This window comes from Pelobates fuscus, chromosome 13, assembly GCF_036172605.1.
Source record: "Pelobates fuscus isolate aPelFus1 chromosome 13, aPelFus1.pri, whole genome shotgun sequence".
In the NCBI taxonomy this organism is placed as follows: Eukaryota; Metazoa; Chordata; class Amphibia; order Anura; family Pelobatidae; genus Pelobates; species Pelobates fuscus.
This window is the reverse complement of record NC_086329.1, coordinates 38,489,024-38,509,865: the sequence shown is the minus strand read 5'-3', so window position 1 is coordinate 38,509,865 and position 20,842 is coordinate 38,489,024. Positions and strand designations below refer to the sequence as shown.

The 20,842-nt window shown below is 38.5% G+C and overlaps 1 protein-coding gene and 1 long non-coding RNA gene across 3 annotated transcripts in view; one reads left to right on the top strand and one right to left on the bottom strand.

The window, feature by feature from the left end:
- The window catches only part of LOC134582981 (uncharacterized), a 108,566-nt gene that overhangs the window by 66,237 nt on the left and 21,487 nt on the right, over window positions 1-20,842 (top strand). The window lies entirely within an intron of this gene.
- DPF3 (double PHD fingers 3) overlaps window positions 12,595-20,842 on the bottom strand; it is a 198,074-nt gene continuing 189,826 nt past the window's right edge. For both annotated transcript variants that reach the window (XM_063439706.1, XM_063439704.1), the window contains 3 exons: window positions 15,904-16,016; window positions 14,516-14,597; window positions 12,595-13,721 (listed from right to left, as the gene is read on the bottom strand). In XM_063439706.1, the coding sequence (XP_063295776.1) occupies window positions 13,690-13,721; window positions 14,516-14,597; window positions 15,904-16,016 (227 nt within the window). In that variant the 3' untranslated portion in view covers window positions 12,595-13,689. The remainder of the gene's footprint in view (window positions 13,722-14,515; window positions 14,598-15,903; window positions 16,017-20,842) is intronic.

Here is a 20,842-nt window from a genome sequence, read left to right as displayed (position 1 = left end):
TCTCAACTGTTAAGTACATTCTGGTCTAATTGTTTCATTGAAACAGTAACTCTTTCTTTGCTGGAGCATATTTCATTTTGGTATCGAATTAGTACTACATAAATCCTTTAACATTCTTTATACAATTATCATAGTAGCATTAACTCTTTCTCTGCTGGAGCCTGTTTCATTTAAAATCAAATTTCTACTACATAAATCCTTTTATATTCGTTATAAAATCCATACACTTAAATATTTTTCATTATCAGTAAAATGAATTAAATCACTTTGTATTTTCAATGAGACAGGTATCAATCAGCCCATAATTACTTGAAAAAAACGACGAAAATTTAGTTAATTAAATGCTAGCATTGCTTGAGCATATCCTATCATAAGTCAAAAATAATAATGCTTGGAAGATTATGCATTGAACAGCAGTTTATCTCTATGAGTGAGAAGCAGTAAAGTACAAGAAATACAAATGGGAGATAATTAGAATAAAATTGGATTTGAATCTGGAAATACAAATGAAAATATAAATACAAATGAAAATATAAATACAAATAAAAAAAAATAAAAATAAAAATAAAAATAAAAATAATAATAAAAATAAAATAAAATAAAATAAAATAAAAAATAAAAAATAAATAAATAAAAAGTAAAGTAAAGTAAAGTAAAGTAAAGTAAAGTAAAGTAAAGTAAAGTAAAGTAAAGTAAAGTAAAGTAAAGTAAAACAGAAAACAGAAAACAGAAAACAGAAAACAGAAAACAGAAAACAGAAATAAATATAAATATAAATATAAATATAAATATACAAATAGATATACAAATAGATATAAATATAAATATACAAATAGATATAAATATAAATATACAAATAGATATAAATATAAATATACAAATAGATATAAATATAAATATACAAATAGATATAAATATAAATATACAAATAGATATAAATATAAATATACAAATAGATATAAATATACAAATAGATATAAATATAAATATACAAATAGATATAAAAATGGACTACATTGAAAGATTCTTAAAATGTGATATACTGGAAAATGTAATCTAAAAATTATTTACTCATTAAAAATGAATAAAAATAGGGATACTTTTGACATAATAGCTAGTTCTCCTTTCGATGGTTTTCTGAAAAACATAAAAATTTCTCGTTATTGTTCCATCCTATCATAAAGGGATATAATGATACTAAAAAGTATACATATTCATATAAAAAGTGGTAAAACATATTACAAAAATGCATTCAATTCAAAATCAATATTGAGTCCTAATGGTTCCAGACTATTAAGTTTAAAAATCCATTTAGCCTCAGCTCTATCCAGGGCTTTCTCTGGATCTCCTCCTCTCCAATGTACGTTGACTTTCTCAATAGCTAAAAATTTGAGACCTTCTGGATTATTTGAATGGAAATTGGAGAAATGTCTTGAAAGGTTATGGGTGCTTAATCCTTTCTTAATATTCCGTATATGCTCACCCAACCTTTGTTTTTCTCACAACTGCATTTTTAGGAATAATCAAAGACGGTGGAAAGCCCCACAAACACTATAGCCTACTGTTATGGTTATGCTGCCATTAAATTGTGTATTTCCTGTGTTTTGAGTGGTTTGGCAAACAGTTAGGGATTCACAGGAATCCCAGGCTCTCCTCTACCTAAATGTGATAATGAGGAATTTCACCTCCCTTATTATATCTGCAAATACTTTTCCAGTGTGAGCACTGCATTGCGAGGATAGGTTCTCAGAGTTTGGTTATAGCAGGATGCGTCCATAGAGGAACACTGCAGCCTTTTACACCTTCCGAATATCCGTGATGCATTGTAGTTTGGGTCTATGATATGTTTTATATGTCTGAGTGCTGTCTGTTGGTATTGTGTGTTTCCAAGTCACCATTGAATGGTCAAGTATGTTTTGGTGGGGCTGAAATAGATGCTGCTCTTTGACACGGACGAATCGTGCTATGGCCCAGCTGATATTTTCTCATTCCAATCACTATATATTATATTAGAATATACAGAAGAAAAAAGTGGTTTGCAAACAATGCAAAACAACCCTTGTGGCTATAAAACAGGGAAAAATATATATAAAATATAAATACCCCAATTCAGGAAGTGCAAAAGACTCCTCAATGTCTCTGATATTGGAAATAAAAAATACTGAAAAGCACAACCTAAAAAATACAAAAGGGAGACCAATAGTGCAGACTGAAAATAAAAATACGTAATATAAAAAGCTAAAAATACACTCACAAACAAACGTAAAAAATAGGCAGGGTATACTCAGTCCTCTTCGGATGCTTCTTCCCTTTTCAGTGTGGGAACAGTTGCTTAAAATGAAGCACAAAGACGGACCATAGTGTAAAAATGTATGATATTAAAGATAAAGCTTTATTGGACACACTTACAAAATAATAGTAGTAAAAAGGCACTTCAAATCCACATCGATGTCTTCCACCAAGGGAACGGTTTCATCATCCAACAATTCCAAAAGACACCAGAGATGAAGAGATCCACAATTAATAATAAAAATATAAAATAAAGCTTGCCACCCTACGCGTTTCGTCTGTTAAGACTTCGTCAGGGGCTTGTGGCATCAATATACACATAATACATACATACACAACATTTAAATACCCTGCCTTAAAAAACAAACAGCCAGTCCTGGAGATTTCTTCAGTCAGAAACAGCTGTAGAAGATTTCCTCTATCCGATTTTCGCGCTCAGAAGGTCGCGTGCGTTCCAAGCCTCCTTTTCAAACAAACCCGGAAGTCCTAGTCCGTCTCTGCGTGGAACGCATATGCGTTCCACTTCGTCGGAGGGCAGGAAATGGGATTCTTAATTGGTGCGCACATGTGAGTTCATTTCTCCGTGGAACGCAAATGTGTTCCACTCCATCGGAAACCGGAAAGTTCTTCAATGGTGCGCAAGTCAGTCCCTATGGAACGCATATGCGTTCCAAAAGATCGTAATGTTCTGTTCTATAAATATAGAGTGCAAATGCGCTCCAAAAGGAGAAAAATGTGTCATAAAACCAATGGATACAAACACATAAAACATATCGAGTCCTTAAAATCAAAAAAATATATATAAAAAGTAATACAAATATAAAATTCGAGAGAGATATACATTCATAAATATTTATAAAAAACATGCCATATCAAAATCTACATTCATACCTTCTGGTTGCATAGTTTTCAAGGTATGAATCCAAAAGCCTTCTCTTTGTCTTAATTTTAAAACCAGATCCCCACCTCTCCCATCTAAAGACACCTTCTCAATCCCAATACATGAAAAATTGTTTGGATTAAAATTCTGACATCTGTTGCAGTGAACGGGAACTGAATGAGTTAACAATTGATTTTTAATATTATTAAAGTGCTCTAGGAATCTTTTTTTTACTAATCTAATTGTCCGTCCAACATATTGAATACCACAACCACATGTTAGTAGATAAACCACATTTGTGGAATTACATGTGATATATTCTTTAATTTTAAATTTCTTAGAAGTTTTTTTTAACAGTGCGTCCTCTGGCAGGAGCTGCAGGGTGAGAGGGGGCAGGGGATGCATGGTAAGATGGTGGCAGAGGCTGCAGGGTGAGAGGGGCAGAAGCTGCAGGGTAAGAGGGGGACGGGCTGCAGGGTGTGAAAAAGGGACACGTGGCTTCTGGTGAGAGGGGAGCAGGGGCTGCAGGGTGTAAAAGAGGGAGGGTCAGGGACTGCAGATTGAGAGGGTGCAGGGGCTGCAGGGTAAGAGGGGGACAGGGGCTGCAGGGTAAGAGGGGGACAGGGGCTGCAGGGTGAGAGGGGACATGGGGCTGCAGGGTGTATAAGAGGGAGGGGCAGGGACTACTGGGTGAGGAAGGGGGACATGGGACAAAAAAAAGGAAAAGAAAAACTGACATACTCCCCCATCCCTCTTCCTTAACTTGATCATTGGCAGGAGAGGATGCTGGGGAGGAATTATTTTCCCCGGTGTTTCAGTGGAAGAAGCATCTGGTCTACAGGGTGTGGGCCTGCGCTGTTCGTCAGTGTTCAGGCTGGTGAGAGAGATCTTTGATCTCCCCCCAGCACAGAGCTCCCTCTATGGGCCGGAGGTTAGGCAGCACCAACCCTAAAGAGGCCCTGCCGGGGAGATCCATTGATCTCTCCTGTCAGCCTCGGCCCATGGCCATCGCGGCCCACCGGGCATTTGCCCGATGGTCAGTCCGGGCCTGGTTCTGTGTTTTGGATTACCGTATATAGTTGTCATGACATTAGCCTTTTTCCTATAAGGAGCTCTATATTCCCCTAATAGATTAGGAATCGCTTCATGATAGCCAGTATGGAATATTAGTTCCAGTCTATGAGGCTCAAATCTAGCTCGAGTTGGGTTAATGAGATTTTCTCTTTGCATCTTACTGACTTTCAAATATGTTTTGAGAATAGACCCTGATGGATAGGCTTTCTCCACAAAGCGCTGGCAAATTAAGAGGGACTCCCTTTCATAATCAGCTAGAAGGGAACAGTTACGCTGTAACCTTATGAATTGCCCCAGCGGTACATTGGCAATCCAAGTTGGCTGATGTCCACTGCCTGCATGCAGGAAACCATTTACATTGACCTTCTTTTGATATGTTCTGGTATTAATGCCCCCCCTCCTGCCCTCTCAGAGTGAGTTCTAAAAGGTCAATCTCAGCGTGATGCTTGGTGAACATGAAGGATAAGCCCCATTCATTGTGGTTTAGGTAGGAGACAAACTCATCGATCTCCTCCAAATCACCTCTCTAGATAATCAAAATAGCGTCACTGAACCTACGATAAAAGGCTAGTCGCTCCATCCAATGCAGGTTGTCCAGGATCACAATCGTTTTTCAAAAAAACATGAGCAAATTCGCATAGGATGGAGCAAAACTCGCCCCCATCGCAGTCTCCTTCGTTTGTAAATAAAAAGTGTAATTAAACTGAAAGTAATTGTGTTTTAAAATAAACTCCGTAAACCTCAAAATAAATTCAACTTGCTGCTCTGGAAGTAAAGGATCCGATGAAAGATAGTATTCGAGGGCCTGCAAACCCAAAGTATGGTCAATATTCATGTATAGGGCTGTCACATCAATGGTAACTCAACTGTAATTTTCTAACCAACTCATATCCTGTATAAGGGTTAGAACATGCCCTGTATCCATGATATGTGATGGCAAATGTGGGACATATCTTTGTAGATGAAAATCCATCCATTTAGAGATGGGGGATATAAGTTAACCTATACAGGAAATAATAGGGCGGCCGGGGGGTTTAGTGACGGACCTTGGGAAGATAATACAAGATGGGGATATCCCTTGGGGCAGAAAGAAAATAACCCTTTTCCCTTTTAATTAAACATCTACTTCTAAAGGCTAAATCAATTAGATCTCGTAGTTCTTTTTCAAACTTTCGAGTGGGGTCAGCCTTTAGAACCTGATAGTACTCTACATTCCCCAAATTATTTATAGCCTCCTTCAAGTAATCTTGTTTATTAAGAACTACAATCCCACCTCCTTTATCCTTACCTTTAATTACTAGATTATTGTTATTCTTTAGGCTCTTAATTGCTTCTAGTTCTTTATGACTTAGATGATTCATTTTTAATGTCCTTTATGTTTATCCTGGTTATTGCATAAAATTCTTAGATCCCTCAAAACCAACTCATAAAAGGTCTGTATGTAATGTCCCTTATCTGCTTGTGGATAATAGGTTGAGGGCGGTTTTAAACCTGGGGAAATGTTGTCATTTATTACAACTTGTGCATCTATTATAGTTTTAGGTTCATCCTGATCATCCAATAAGGAAAGAAGATTCGGGAAAATCATTTTATCTTGGGGATTGATAAATATCTTGGGGTGGTTTTCATGACCGTTCGTTTCCTTTATATTAACTGATCTAATCTCTGTAAGCTTTCTCACAAAGTGATTAAGGTCTTTTAAAAAGTTCAAATATGTTGGGATTCTTATCAGGTGCAAAATTGAATCCTTTATTCAATAAGGAAATTTCAACAGATTTTAGTATATAAGAGGAAAGGTTGAAAATGCCCTTAGTTAGACACACCTCACTTTGGACGTATTTTCCTTGTCCTATTTTTCCCCTTCGTACTTCGTAAAGAGCGGAAAAGTTTTGAAGGTTTGGGCTACAGCTGCCCCTAAAAAAATCCTAATTTTCCCTTAATGTATATTCACTCCTAGGATTTCTCAACTTGGGTCTAGCTCCCAGCTCTGTGAAAGATTCCTCCACATCATTATAGGTCGAATTATGTTCCACAAGCTCTCTCCCTCTTTTGGGTTTATGCAAGGGGATGAGGTTAGGGTTACCTCTAGTTTCCCTACCAGAACGAACATTGGGAGATCTCCTCCTGTCTCTATCATCTCTATTGGAGTGAACAATAAATGATCTTGTTTGGCGTTGAGGGTAATTCCTAGGGTTATGATCTTTCACTACATCAGCATACGACTTGGTATTGTGTTGAAAATGTTTAAAGCAGTAATTTATTAATACCTGTTTATTCTGTACATTACCTTCTTTCAATAAAGTATTATTGAATAGAAAAGACAAACCCACTATATCACTCCAGGTTAAATGTTTAGATAATGATCATTGTAATTGATTAGTTTTTACAGATTAGATTACTACCTGGGACATAAGACGTGGGAAGCCAGCATTGACTGCCTGTAAATTACTTCCACCATGAATTAATGTTTTATAGAAGTAGATTCTTGAAGCAACAGTGTAGTGTTTCCATACCTCTTAGATCTGAATGCATTTTGTAGGAGATACATAAAAAAGATATTTCTCTCATGTAGTTTAAGGAGAAAATGTCAGCACACGTTATGTTGAGCAAGAGCCGGATGAAGCCCCTGTTCCTTATTGCAGTTAATCTAAGAAGAATGGACATGTTGCATTGCAATGCAGAGACTTGACAGGTCCTTTCTTGCTTCTGGCTCTCCAGCTGCTGTGAACTACAACTCCCATCAAATTAGAGCAACGGCTGCTTTTCGTTGCTCTCTGCGGGTTGAGTGCAGCTTTGCGTAGCATACCAGAAACATACCAATATAGTTTGGAGCATACTGAGAGGGCCACAATGCAGATACGTGCACGTGCACAGAGTGTCTCTGTGTTGGACGTGGTTTGAGCTAGGCAATGTAATCTGTATCATATTTGATGCATGGTGCTCCATGATATAACTACTATAATATATGTGTGTTTTATGACGTGGAACCAGTGGATAATGTTAGAGATATGAAAATAGTCGGTGGTTATGGTGAGCTCTCTGTAACCCATTTGCATGGTTGCTCTGCTCCAAATTGTCCCAGGATTGTTTTTTATTTTTGTTTTCAAATGTCAAAAGAACACTCCAAGCACCATAACTACTACAGCCCTCTGGACAGATAACTCTATGTATGTGTTACTATTCGTGGTTTGCAAGTGGCCAGTTATCTTTGTGTGGATAAATTGTAGATTATGCCAATGTAGTGTACATATAATCTTAATTTTAGTAATGACAGGAGGCTAATATTTGCATAAACTTTCTTTACTTTAAACTCCAGCAGCACAGATAAATCAAAAACAGTAACAATCGCTTGAACAGTAAGAACGCGATGGGTAGATCCAATGTATAATGGCAATTTTCACACTGAAAAGAACAGAAATTAGATAAGACAATTGAAGGGTGGAAATATTCACCTCCTGTCATTACTAAAATTAAGATTATAGGTACACTACGTTAGCATAATCTATGATTTTACCACATGACAGGAGGCTTCATATTTGCATTTTTAACGCTATGAAAGAACAACGAAAGGAGCATTAGAAGCAGGACGGAAATAGAAGATCCGAAACTTATCTTTGCGAGACCAGTCAGCCGAACGTATAATGTCCACCAGTGAAGCACCCGACGAAAAAGCACACGTAGCCGCTGCACCGCATATGGAGTGCGCTCTAAATGCCGATTTGACGCCGCCAGTGATGGCAACCATCAAACCCATCTAGCGAGGGTTCGTAGTTGAGACTGGTCCATGCGGTTGTACATAGGATATGAGTAATTGCCCCGAAGGGGAACGGCGAAGAGAAACTGTAACTTCCAGGTAGCGAAGGAGAGTTTTAACCACGCAAAGACGTGGCGAAGAAGGAAAAAAAAACTGTCGGTTTCGTAAGACGCAAAACTATAATGGAGACACCCTTCGGTGAAAAAGATAAACCGTCCACGTCAAACGCCCTAACATAGAAAACCAGACATAGCTTTGCTGACATAAAGATAACAATTAATTGTCTGGCCAATTTCGAAGGAAATTCAAAACCAACTTTACGTCCCAGAGACGTGAATACTTCGGGCCAGGGGGGCGAGACAAACGCATACATCTCATGAGGCGGCAAACCAACGGATCCTGTCCCACCAGGCGTCCTTGGATAGGGACCTGGGCTGCCGATATCGCCGACCGCGTAACATTAACCTAATGGTAAGACCAACCCAACGAAAAAATAGCAGATAGGAAATTCAATACGACGGGGACAGGAGCCTTAAAGGGGATCTGTTTCCCTCTCCAAACACCAGCTAGACCATTTGTTCCAGGCTGTCAGGTAGCATCGTCTAGCGCCTGGAGCCCACAAATCCCATAGGAGATTTTTAGTCGTCTGCTATAGTCCACCGACATCCCAAGAGCCCCTGAAATTGTCCAGGCCACGAGATGGAGCCGATCTTGCAGAATGAGCTGGTATGTCTCCCCTTGCGGGTTGGATAAGCAGAGTGGGAAGTCCAGTAGCCTCAGTGGATGGTCTCAGGAAAGTACTAATGGGTCCAGGAACCAGGCCTAGCTTGGCCAGAGGGATGTGATCAGCAGTAGTGATGTTTGGTATGTCCGTATCTTGTGCAGGACCTTCGCCAACATGGAGAAAGGTGGAAACGCGTAGGCTCCTTGGTTCAAGCACTTCTGAAGAAATGCGTCCATTGCCTCGTATTCCAGGTCCGGGAGCCAGCTGAAGAATGTAGGAAGTTGACGGTTCGTCCGAGAAGCAAAGAGGTCTATCCGTAGAGGACCCCTGTGCCATGCTAAAGTCTTAAAGACCTCTACATTCAGTCGCCAGTCACTGTTGTCCCTCCAGTGGCATTAGTACCAATCCGCCTTGAGGTTGGAGGTCCCTGGAAGGTATTCCGCTCTTGGCGTGATATTCCTGGAGAGGCAAAAGGTGTAAATGTCTTTGGTTGAGATCGAGCTCCGCCCAGGCGGTTGATTTATTGCACCACTGAAATGTTGTCCATGCGCAGCACTATAAAACAGTTTGACATGTACCTGGCTAAGCTGAGGATGGCAACGGAGCACGCTATCCATTCCAAGTAGTTGATGTGCATCTCTGACTCCTCGTGTAGCTGTGGGCCCCCTGTGGAAGAGTCTGCGCAGTGTGCTCCCCAGCCCCAGAGACTGGCATCCAATTCCACCAAATCTGGAGAAGGACCAAAGATGGCTTTCCCATTCCAGGCCTGCACATGGAGGAGCCACCAACGGAGTTCCGTTTGTACCTGTGTTCATCTGTATCAGTTGATTGTATGAGTAACCCGCTCCCAGAAAGTAAGCCTTTAGTCGTTGCATGGCTCTGTAGTGGAGTGGACCTTGGTATGTCGCCTGAATGGAAGTGGACAGTAGGCCCACAATTCGGGCCTGGAGTCGTAGGGGGATTAGTTCCAGCCGCAGGATTTTCTGAATTTTCTTCCGGATGGAAGCAATTTTCGACAAGGGGAGGCGTAGGAGACATGTCATGGAGTCGATCTCGAACCCGAGGAATTAAACAACTTGAGCCAGTTTGAGAGCTGACTTCACCATGATTCACCACAAATCCCAGTGATTCAATAAAGTCCACGATAAATCTCATCTGAGATACTAGTAGTGAGGCAGAGTCACAGAAGATTAGCAAATCGTCTAGGTAGATCAGGCACCGTATTCCCAGAGCTCGCAGTAGTTTCAGTAGTTTTGTGAAACACTAGGGGGCCGAACTGGCAGGTGGCGTTTCTCCAGCGGAACTGTAGGAATCTTCGACAAGATGTTGCAATTGGAACCGAGAGGTAAGCATCTTTGAGATCCAGCCGTGTGAACCAATTGTCTAATTGTCTTTTAACAAAAGGCTGCGTAGTAGATGGATGCCCTCCATCTTGAAGTGACAGTAGATCACACAGGTATTCAGTTGATGCGGGTTGATGACTGGCCGATATTCGACTGTCAGGGGCCAGCTGGACTGTGCCTTTGGTGAAAAGTGCCTGTATTTCTAAGTCTATCAGTCGTTCCTGAACCTCTGACACCCGAAGACGGTGCGGTGGTCGTGGTTGAACGGGGGTGGAAGAAAATTTGATGACGTATCCCCGCACCGTGTGGAGAATCCAGGTATCCGTCGAAATGTTAATACAATGTGAAGGTAACTTAAATCAGGACCCACCTGGGGGGAATTGCCCGCATCCGCACCCATGGGAGCCTCTGGACCTGGTCGCACCTTGGTAGTGTGAGGGTTGTCGGTAAGCGGAACTTCGGTAGAACGAGGTTGAGGGAGGGTTGGGCCTGGGTCCGGAAGACCAAAATCAGCTGTTGGTGCAGCCCGAAAGACCTGCCGTAGTGATGTCTGGGCCTTGTTGAATGTCGTGAAGAGAGACACGTGTTTCTCTAATTCTGTGATGAAAGCGCCAAACAAGAGGCCGTTGACCGAAGCCCTCAATTCCTTGGTGGCAATGTTTATGAGCTTGGCATCCATCCATATCAATGCCGTTCTATGTCTCTCCGTGCAGAGGGCCGCATTGGTGTTGCCTAGGAGTTATATGCACCGTTGTGTCCATTCACGCTCGGCGTAAGGGTCAAGCTGCGAGCCTTGAGCCAACGCCATGTCAGCAAAGTATAAGATCTTCGCCAAAGGTCCCAGGATGTCGAGCAGTTTGTCCTGTGTGGCCTTCAGCACTCTTTCGGCCCCTTTCCATCTGGAACATGAAAATAATCAGTGTTTGGTCAAAGTTTGGGCCGTGTATGTAGGGATAGTGGGAAAGATCATGAAACACCTTAGGTAACAGTGGATTAGACAGATCATGCAGTTTGATTCAGTGTAAGCAATAATATAAGAGAATCAATACGCTGACCTGTACTCTGGCAGGAGCAGCAAAGAAAGAGGAAGTGGAAAGCACCACAGAGCTATATGTAGTAATGACTCTTGTTTCTGATTGGTTTAACGTTTTTGATTGATCTGTGCTGCTGGAGTTTAAAGTGAAGAAAGTTTATGCACATATGAAGCCTCCTGTCATGTGGTAAAATTGGACTTGCAAATAATAAGGTTGTGTTAAAGGACCACTATAGTGCCAGGAAAACAAACTCATTTTCCTGGCAATATAGTTTTAATAGGTCCCTCCCCTCTCGCCAGGCTCTAGGGGGAGGAAGGGGTTAAACGCTTACCTTTCTCCAGCGCCGGGCTCCCTTGGCGCTGGGGACTCTCCTCCTCCTTCCGACGTCATCAGCTGAATGCGCATGCGCGGCCCGCGCAGTCAGTCCGTCCATAGGAAAGCATTTCTCAATGCTTTCCTATGGACGCTAGCGTCTTCTCACTGTGAAAAGCACAGTGAGAAGCGCGGAAGCGCCTCTAGCGGCTGTCAATGAGACAGCCACTAGAGGCTGGATTAACCCTAATGTAAACTGTTTACAGCAGGCAGGGTTAACCCTAGGTCCTTTAATGGTGATATGAAGCATTGGATACTGTAATTCTTACCAGCTGCTGTTTAGTTCAATGTTTGCACACTTCAAAGTCTGTATTTTTCATTTGTATCATTGCAATCAGGATTTGAGAATATTCACACACTATTTTGTTCAGTTAAGTTTTTTTTATTTATTTTTTGGTACTTGATGTATGTTTAGTACAGGAAGGTGCTTTGCAACATTGTTAGCTGAGGCACTTTGAAAAAAAAAATCATTAAATCAGTCACTCACCATTTGTTATTATTATTTATAAAGCTCCAACAAGTTCCGTAGCGCTGTACAATTCTGTCAAATCCATCGGACTCTCAATATTGGCAAAATGATCTGAAAGCTTATAGATACTGTTTGGTGAAGAAGGGTCACTTGGGGAGAATTAGCTCTTCAGATTGTTAACTTTATTAATGGCTAGAACGTTTGCCATTACTCCAAGGTTATCATTGACATTATATATGGGCTGGTGTTGGATAAATATCCAGTATATCATATCACTGCACCATATCAAAAATGTATGAATATCAAAAGGTTGATAAAAAATTGTCAATCATAGGTCCATGTTTATTTACTGAATGAATCGATTTGTTCGGGTGTTAATTACAAGGATTTTAATTTGGATAATTTATTTATTCATGGATGAAACACATTTTTGCACAGGTCTGCTGTTTTGCGCTGTACGGATCAAACCTAGGGAAGCAGAAATGATTTCATATGTCACCCACTATTTTAGATTTTTCCAAATGCCTGGGTCGTCAGTCATGTTCCTTAGGATTAATCACATAGTCTGTTTGGTAGACTGACTTGGCCTTACTCATCACGGCCCATCCATTAGTTAACAGCATAATTTAAAAAAAAACAACAGTCTAGAAAAGTTATATGATAAATATGGGTTTATTTCAAATAAAACAAAATAGAAATGTTTACCACAGATATCAAATGTGTTTCAGTAACGTTTCTAACGTGAGCTATTATTTAATACTGATACTGCAGCCCAACGCTTGTAACAAGTAGGTAAACAAGTAATTTAGAAATGTGTTGCATTCGGCCTGCTGAGTTTGATTGCTTTGACTGCGGAGTCAAGATACAGTGATTTGCTTGCCCCAGTAGCATTCATTTATTCTCTGAAGCCTAATGAACACCTTTTCAGTGGCAAGACAGCTTGCAACAGGGGTGGGTACTGCTCAATTCAATACCGGATGCCTCGTAAAGTGTTATGATACGCTTTGTTTTGTGAACACTAAAACACAAACAAAATGCTGAAACACTTCTTTTTGTGAGAATTGACACAGAGTGATATGTTCTTTCTCTGCGATGTGTGAAGGTGCTATTAGAACCTAGCTACTACTGACTTCCAGTTTTGCAGTACATTTTTTATTTTCTTCCTCAACAGAACATAAGGCTACTTGCAATGAAATGTGTTGCATATACAAAAAGGGGTATCAAAGTTTAATAGAATTATATAGAAATAAAACACGGGGCTTGTTAGAAACGGTTTATTCACTTCTCCTATGTGGTATATTGAAAGCAGCAGAGAAAGCAGAATAAATAGACTTAAATTGTGAAATTATTTGTTTGCATTTCACCTAAATACTGAGTGTAAAGTTTGACTGCTAAATGTAATAGCTTATTAAGATACTGACTTCATATCCAAGAGGCTAGATACCAATTTAGTTAAATCCTGGAAACTGTGGGCCAGAGAACAGAAGTTCAACCCCTTTTATGTTAGAATACTGCCAATACTAGGATAAACCATAGCAGGTGACCCTTTAACCTGCTGTTAATATGCTTTGGTAATATTAACCACAGATTTTGAGTGGATGATAAAAATAAACGTTAATAGTTTTCATTAAAGGTATGGACCTTGTAATTGAGTATGCTGGTTAGTGTAGCTCTGTTTGTAGGAGTAGATGCCACAGGAAAGGTTTTGTTCTCAATGCGTAGGTTGTTTAAAAGCCGAATAATGCCCCTTTCAATTCTGACACAAATGGCAACTCCAGCTTCCTGAAAGAAGAGGGGGGAAAAGTTTATAGGTTTGAATAACAATTTGTTACACTAGCACTGGTAGACTAGTCATTTTTATAGTTTTATAGGTTGTTATCTTCTCCCACTTCACCCCTTACAATTATTAACTTCTCTTTCTACCCCACATTGAGGCAAATTGTTCCCTCAGTCTGATCCTCTTCTGGTAACGTCACTCCTACTCACTACAAAGGAATGAGCGGCCCGGGGGGAGGTATGCTGCCATTGGATGCCTGTCACCAGCATGTTTACATTAGCCAGCCTAGAACTCTCGTTCTGGACTGGCTAATGACATTGCCCGGAGGTGGAGTTAAACCACAAGCAGCTATGTGCGTATTAGATTAGAGTTGTACTAAATGTTGTTTTGTAATAGGTTTGTTTATTTGTTTGAATAAAACCTTTTATTAAGTTAGCTCTAGAAGGTTCTTTCATTCCTTCATAACCCATCCTGCAGCATTTCAACAGATAATTTAATCTAACCAAAAAATAGTCCCTCTCCGCCACAGTTCTCTATGGCTAACTATAAGCCTGATTTCGAACAGATTGCAAATGTTATTTTCCATGCCAGAATTTTGGTTTTAATAGAGAACACATATAGGATTATCCACTCAAGTGAGAAGTTTGGGAAATTCAATGTTCAACTTTAAGTAGCCTAAATAGATGCATAGCTGATTTTTTATCATTTTTTCAGACTGGCAATTGTGACCTTAAAATTGTCTTTGAATTCCTAACAACCATCTGTTATTTAATTACTCTGAATTAGGGTAGTATCTTACCTTCTGGGGGTTCTGCCATGGGAGGGCTGAGGCAGTACATGTGATATCCGCGATCACAGTCATCACAGAAGAGGAGCTGTTCCTAAAATATTTATTTTAATTAGCAATTCAGTTCTATCTGCATTGTCTGTATACACCCCATTATGCTATCATATCCATAAGGTAATCACAAATAAACTGATCTAATTCTCGGTGTACTGCAATACTTTCTTTGTGACAGTGGGAAGATAGTCCATCCACTTCATGCTTTCTGCATCTCCCATCTCGGTGCATATCAAGATAGAGAGAGAAGAAGGGGTATCTGATTTCTAAACATGGTTAGGGAAAGTAATAGGGCTGGAATAGTGTGGAGGGAACCCGATTTCTTGACAGGTAGAAGAAAGGTATTGAGATCATGATCTCTGTAGTGGAGAAGATAATCTGGTTTCTGTAAATGGATTGAGGGAAGGACAAGATGTGCAAATTTAATATTTTTAGATATGTTTTTCAAGTGAGTTGATATTTTTTGGATAAACTGCACAAATTGAAAAATATTCTTAAACATTGATATGTTTTTATTGATATTTTATTATTTTGAAAACATTATTGGAAAAGTATTGAAAAATATTAGGCCGATAAGGGGAATATATATGTTCACCAGGCAAGAAGGTGCAATATTAACATCACTGGCTCTGCCATTCATTTTCAGCTGTGCCTTTTTTGGTCACAGACTAGTTAAATGTATGTTATGTACTTTGATTGGTTGGAAACACCAACTATCAAATAGAATATAGCTGTGTTTCCAAATGGGTCAATTAGGTCTTTCCCAGTAATGCTCATTACCTTCCTCTTATTGAATCAATAAGAACCTAACAAACAGGGTAAGTTCATAAATCCTACACACTTAAAACACAACTGTCACCTCAAACTATTTTAATAAAAGTAGCCTTTTATCAAGGTTGAAAGGAAATCGCTTTACAATATATATATATATGTAAAAAAAAAAAAAACCAACAAGATAGAAAGAAAAAAAAAACACGTCCCTAGCGTTGGTATACAACAGGATCCATCAGCCATATACATGCACCCTGGGTCAGACAGTGTTTGAAAAGTGACAATTGGTGTCTATGGTCTTCCCTGCTTTACTCTCTGCACATGAACAGGAAAGACTATAGTGACTGCCTGACCTAAGGTGTATGTCTATGGCTGAAAGATCCTGTCTTATACTAAAGGTAGCTATGAGTTTTTCTTATTTTTTGTTTTACTTCTAATCCATTTTAAAAATAAATCAATTTCCTTTCAAAACTTGATGATGAAAAAAAATATTTTTCAGGAGACATTGAGCATGTCTAATTATCCACCCCTTAACTATACACCTAAATGCACGGCTAATCAAGACACATACTCACATCATTCTCCGACGTCCCACAAACTATGCAGGATTTGCACTCTATGCACTGCCATTGGTAGGTTTTCACGGCCTCTGTCATATTCACTGTAAATTGCAAGCATGTGGGGTGACCTAAAAGGAAGCCAAATAGAAATGATTGTGGGAGTATGTATGGATAATTGCTCGTACAAATGCAACAGGGGAGCGACTATATGGGAAAGCAGGCAATAACCCGTTTGCTGCCAGTAACATAGGGACCCCATCACACTTGTTGGCAAAGCAAATTGCCTCAGAGCTCTTTAAATCAAGCAGAAATATACAGTAATGTTCTGTAGTGCAAGATGCATCATCATCAAACGTGCACTCTGATCACCACATTGTATGATCACTTTGTAGATTTAATCTACAATTAATTAATTAGTGTAATCTCTTTAAATTTAGTTTCATGTGTAATTGCATGTATATTTCATTTTCAAGAGCTTTGAGATAAATAAAACAAAAAACATCGGCATGGAATTCAAAAACACAGCTACAGGAATGCACTTCGAACAGAAAATCAAAACATATTTCCTAAAACAGATGGAAGCTTTGAGTAAGGGTGAATTTGAACCAACTCCCTGGCCCCATCAGCATTTCCATTCTGGGTTTTTATTTTAGTGGAAGCACCCAGACAGAACCCTCCAACAGAAAAGGGTGAAGCCAGACTTCCTTCTGCAAGAAAAATCACAATATAGCGAAATAATCCAGAATTAAACTCCCTACCATTAACATTTTCACATTCATAAATACTCATTACTGTGGTGTAGAGCTTTTTTTATTTTTGTCCTCTGCACCGATTGTTTTATTATCGTAATCCAAGTGAAAACTAAATATTCTTTATATACAGTCTTGCCTTGCATAATTCGTTGCCCCCTCCATTGATGCCCCATTTTGCAGTGCTACAGTCTGGAATTAAAATAGATATTGGCATTTTTTTTTTAGCAGCCGGTTTACACAACATATGTTTCGATGTAAAACATCTTTGTTGTGATAACAAAGTTATAAAATGAAATGCTGGATGCATAAATAACCAGGCAAAAAGTATTTAAGTCATACTTTTTTTTTTTAAGTAGAACTACTAAATATTTTAAAACAAATATTCTATACATATTGTTGTGAATGTAGATCTGTGTCTTTTGGAGTATGTGTCCACCAATCTTGCACATACAGAGCCTGCTATTATTGACTATTCGTCTTGGCAAAAATTCTCCAACCTCTGTTCTGTTTATGCGTGTGTTTTTCTTTCCGTTAATAACCACAGTGTAGATTTGGCTATGTGTTCATGACTCATTCCCTGTCTTGGGTGTCTTGCAGATTGACACTGATTTTCTTCTAGAACTGCTTTGTGTTTTGCGCCATCTCAGCTACTTTAGAGATCGCGCTAGCCTCTTGCTTGCTTCTCTATTACGCACCATACTCAGTGACTGAGTTTTTTTTAGTGATCAACCATCTCTATTTAGAATTGCAGTTGTGTTTATTTGTTGTGTGTTTTTTTTTTAAATAATGGATATATTTTTGGCTTGATTTGGTCACTTATTGGTCTTCATGACATTGTTTACTTAAACAGATTTCAGTGGTTTATAGGTGTGAGAGGGAATACTTGCAACCATCAAATGTCTGTTTTGTTTTTAATATAAATTTTGTGCTGTAATAATAATAATAATAATATTTTTCAGCTTAAAGCGTGTTGCATAAATCAAATGGAAAAACTCCTAAAATATATATTTTTTTAAAATAAATTTTAATTCCAGGTTTGTATCACTAAAAATGTGGAAGCACCCAAATAGATAGAGATTTTGTATATTGCCATTTCCCTTTGCTACAGGATTTCTAAAACATACAATTCTGCCATGTATAAAGTTTTTATAGATTAATGTCATTGTGGGAGGCAGCACATTTTCCCAGCATTTTTATGGACGTTCCAATATATTTTAACTTACCTACATTGGAAGGTGTCGTTCTTCTAGTAGCTAAAGTTGTGAAAAAAGATCTAACTTTTTTTTAATTTAAGCCTTTATTTTTAAATTTATAAATGAAATCTGAGGTGAGGTATGGAAAAGGAAGGGACATTTGGTAATACACAAGAAAAATACAGATGTTTTGAAAGTACATTATGCTATATTTTATTAGCACCCAGTGCAAAGTTAAATTAAATCCGATTTTCAGAACTGCATTGGAGGAAAAATCAAACAAAATAAAACCCACTAAGTCTGTTTCCCCTAGCACACCTAGGAGTGTTATAGCCATCTCTAACACCTACACCATTTATTAAAAACATTCCACAGCCTTAACAAAAATCTTAAACTGACCAACCTGGAATCCCAAAATTTAAAAAAGTAGAAAATGTATTATTAAAATATTGTAAATAAACAAAACAAAACCAATACAACCCCTCCCCCGGTATTCTGGGTTGTAAAAAAACAAACAAAAAAAAATATATATAAATACAACACAGAAACATGTTTATGCTTTATTAAAAAAGCTAAATGAAATAAACCTTTGTTATTTTGAGACCTACTTATTTACAATATAAAGATTTAAATACGTAGTTTAATTTACTTGGAAATAATAGATCATTGAATTTAGCCATCTCACAGCGTGCGTTTGATTGGATACACCATATTACAATAGCGATTAGTGGCTAGTGATATTTTCTAACAAATTTAAATCTCACAGTATGCCACAGCAACTTATACTATACCCTCTGTGGCCAACAACACATAACTATAGGTCTGTACCTACAGATGAATATATAGTATAACAGTTGCCAAATTGTAGCTGTTATTTTAATGCTAAAATTACAGTTTCAAACATATTATTTTTACCTATGTAGTGCGATTTTAATTTTTTTAAATATATATATTTTAATTTTATCACACATGAGAGATCGCTTAAGATGGCAGCTAGGATTAATACAAACATTCAATGAGTTGTTTCTGGGGAACAAAAACAACAATTAGCCTTGCTTGGAGCCCTTGATAGCTCACCGGGGAGACAAAGTAAAAAGAGCAGTTTAATTGTTCATCCACGTGTCCGGTTCATTTTATTTTCCCCACCTAAGGCCTGAATCGCTTCACCAGATATTTCTCTTAATAGATTTGTGTCAATACCACTAATTTTATACCTGTTTAAAAATGAAAAATGTAGAGAGTTACTCCAACCAAAAAAAAACAGTGTTCTTGGTTAAATTAAACCTTATTTTGCCCTCCCACAAATAAAACTAAAGCTAAAATTTACCTCCTTTTCAGAGCCAAGGCACAGTTCTCCCTAAGTCGATCCTCCTCTGCTGACATCATTCCCCCTCGCTGGAAGAGGAGGGATTTCAAGGAGGAAATGGTGTCAGACATCCAATATGCACACAATTAACGTTAGCCATCCAGAATTCCTGTTCTATATTGACTAAAAATGCCCTATAAATGCTGCTGGAGGTGGAGTTACACCTCTGGCAGAAAAGGAGTTAAACACTATATGAGATGCATTTTATAGCAACACTCAGCACATAGGGTTACTCAAATTAAAATGACTACCAAAGTGACCTGTTATCCTATCATAAATTAAGTTCTCTCTACATAACAATAACACAAACATAAAGCAGAACAATAATCCCCTCCTCAGACTGAGTATTTCATGAAGATAAAATCTTTATAAAACACTCAAAAGATATATTAACAAAAAATAGGGACTACCTTGGTGTTTTTTTTTTCTATGCTTGAAGAAAGTTGGAGCTAGCTTGTAGGGAAAAAGGCACTGTCTCACGGGATCACCTCAGTGTTGTACTCTCATGCATGTGAGAACTGTGCCGATGGCAACTCGTAGCATCTGTAGGACCGGACAGAATGACCATGGCAGCGGCCACAAGGGACGGGTTCCGGTAAGTATAACTCACCTTTTCCTCCACTCTACGACCACCGGACACTCTGCAGAGCAGTCACTGTCAGGGGTCTTTGCAAATTATACAAAGAACCTGGGTGGTGACAGTCGCTTTAATTGTACTATAAAGAAAATTTAAAATCACTTAATTTCAGCTTTGTAACGTCTTCTTACATTTGGAGAGATTTCATGATCTACGGCCACTTCCAAAACAACATTACATTTAAAATGTTGCAAATAGTGGAGTGGTAATAATGCTCGTCAAGTTTAAATACAGAAATTACGCTTTTAGTTCAGACTGCACGTAAAGCCTTTTATTGAAATGTGGTTGCAGTGTGACTAAGTCTGTATAGGTTCAAGTTGTGATATCTACTCTCTAGGAATATGAATGCTGTTGATTTGGACAGAACCAGGAAAACAGATGCATTTTATACAGGGCTCAAAATTTTAATTCCCGACGATCTACTGGTTTAGTGAAAATTCTGGCCTGGTGAGTCTGCCACAGGCCATCTAGGGTTGCAGTGGCGAGTAACTTTTGTGTCTCTCTAGAGACGTCCTTTCCTATACATCTGTTAATGCTAATTAACTATTAAATGATTTTACAGAGAATGCAGTTATTACTTTACGACTGTAAGATATTATACAAAATACAGGTTAAGGAACAGCGCACACAAAAATTAAGTTTTATACTTTACTAGGCTACTTAATAACCCCCTTATCTCAGTAAGATATTCTAGGCTGTTTTGCTTTTTCTTCTCTTTACAGCTATTTCACATAGAGCTCCATCTTTACTGATTTTACTTTCATACGACGTGGTGTAATAGACACCAAAATGTATATGTGCCACTATACAGGGTCTGGCTATGTAGGGGTCTGTAGCGGTTTATAGACTATATTTACCGTGATCCTTTGCAGCTAGAGAACTGCACATTTGTTGCCTCTCTAAAGTAACAGGTTATGATGTTCAGATAATCTATGAAGAACATGATTTCTTTATATGTTTCCTGCTTTGATCATTACAGCAAATCATATAATTTATTTTCTGGACT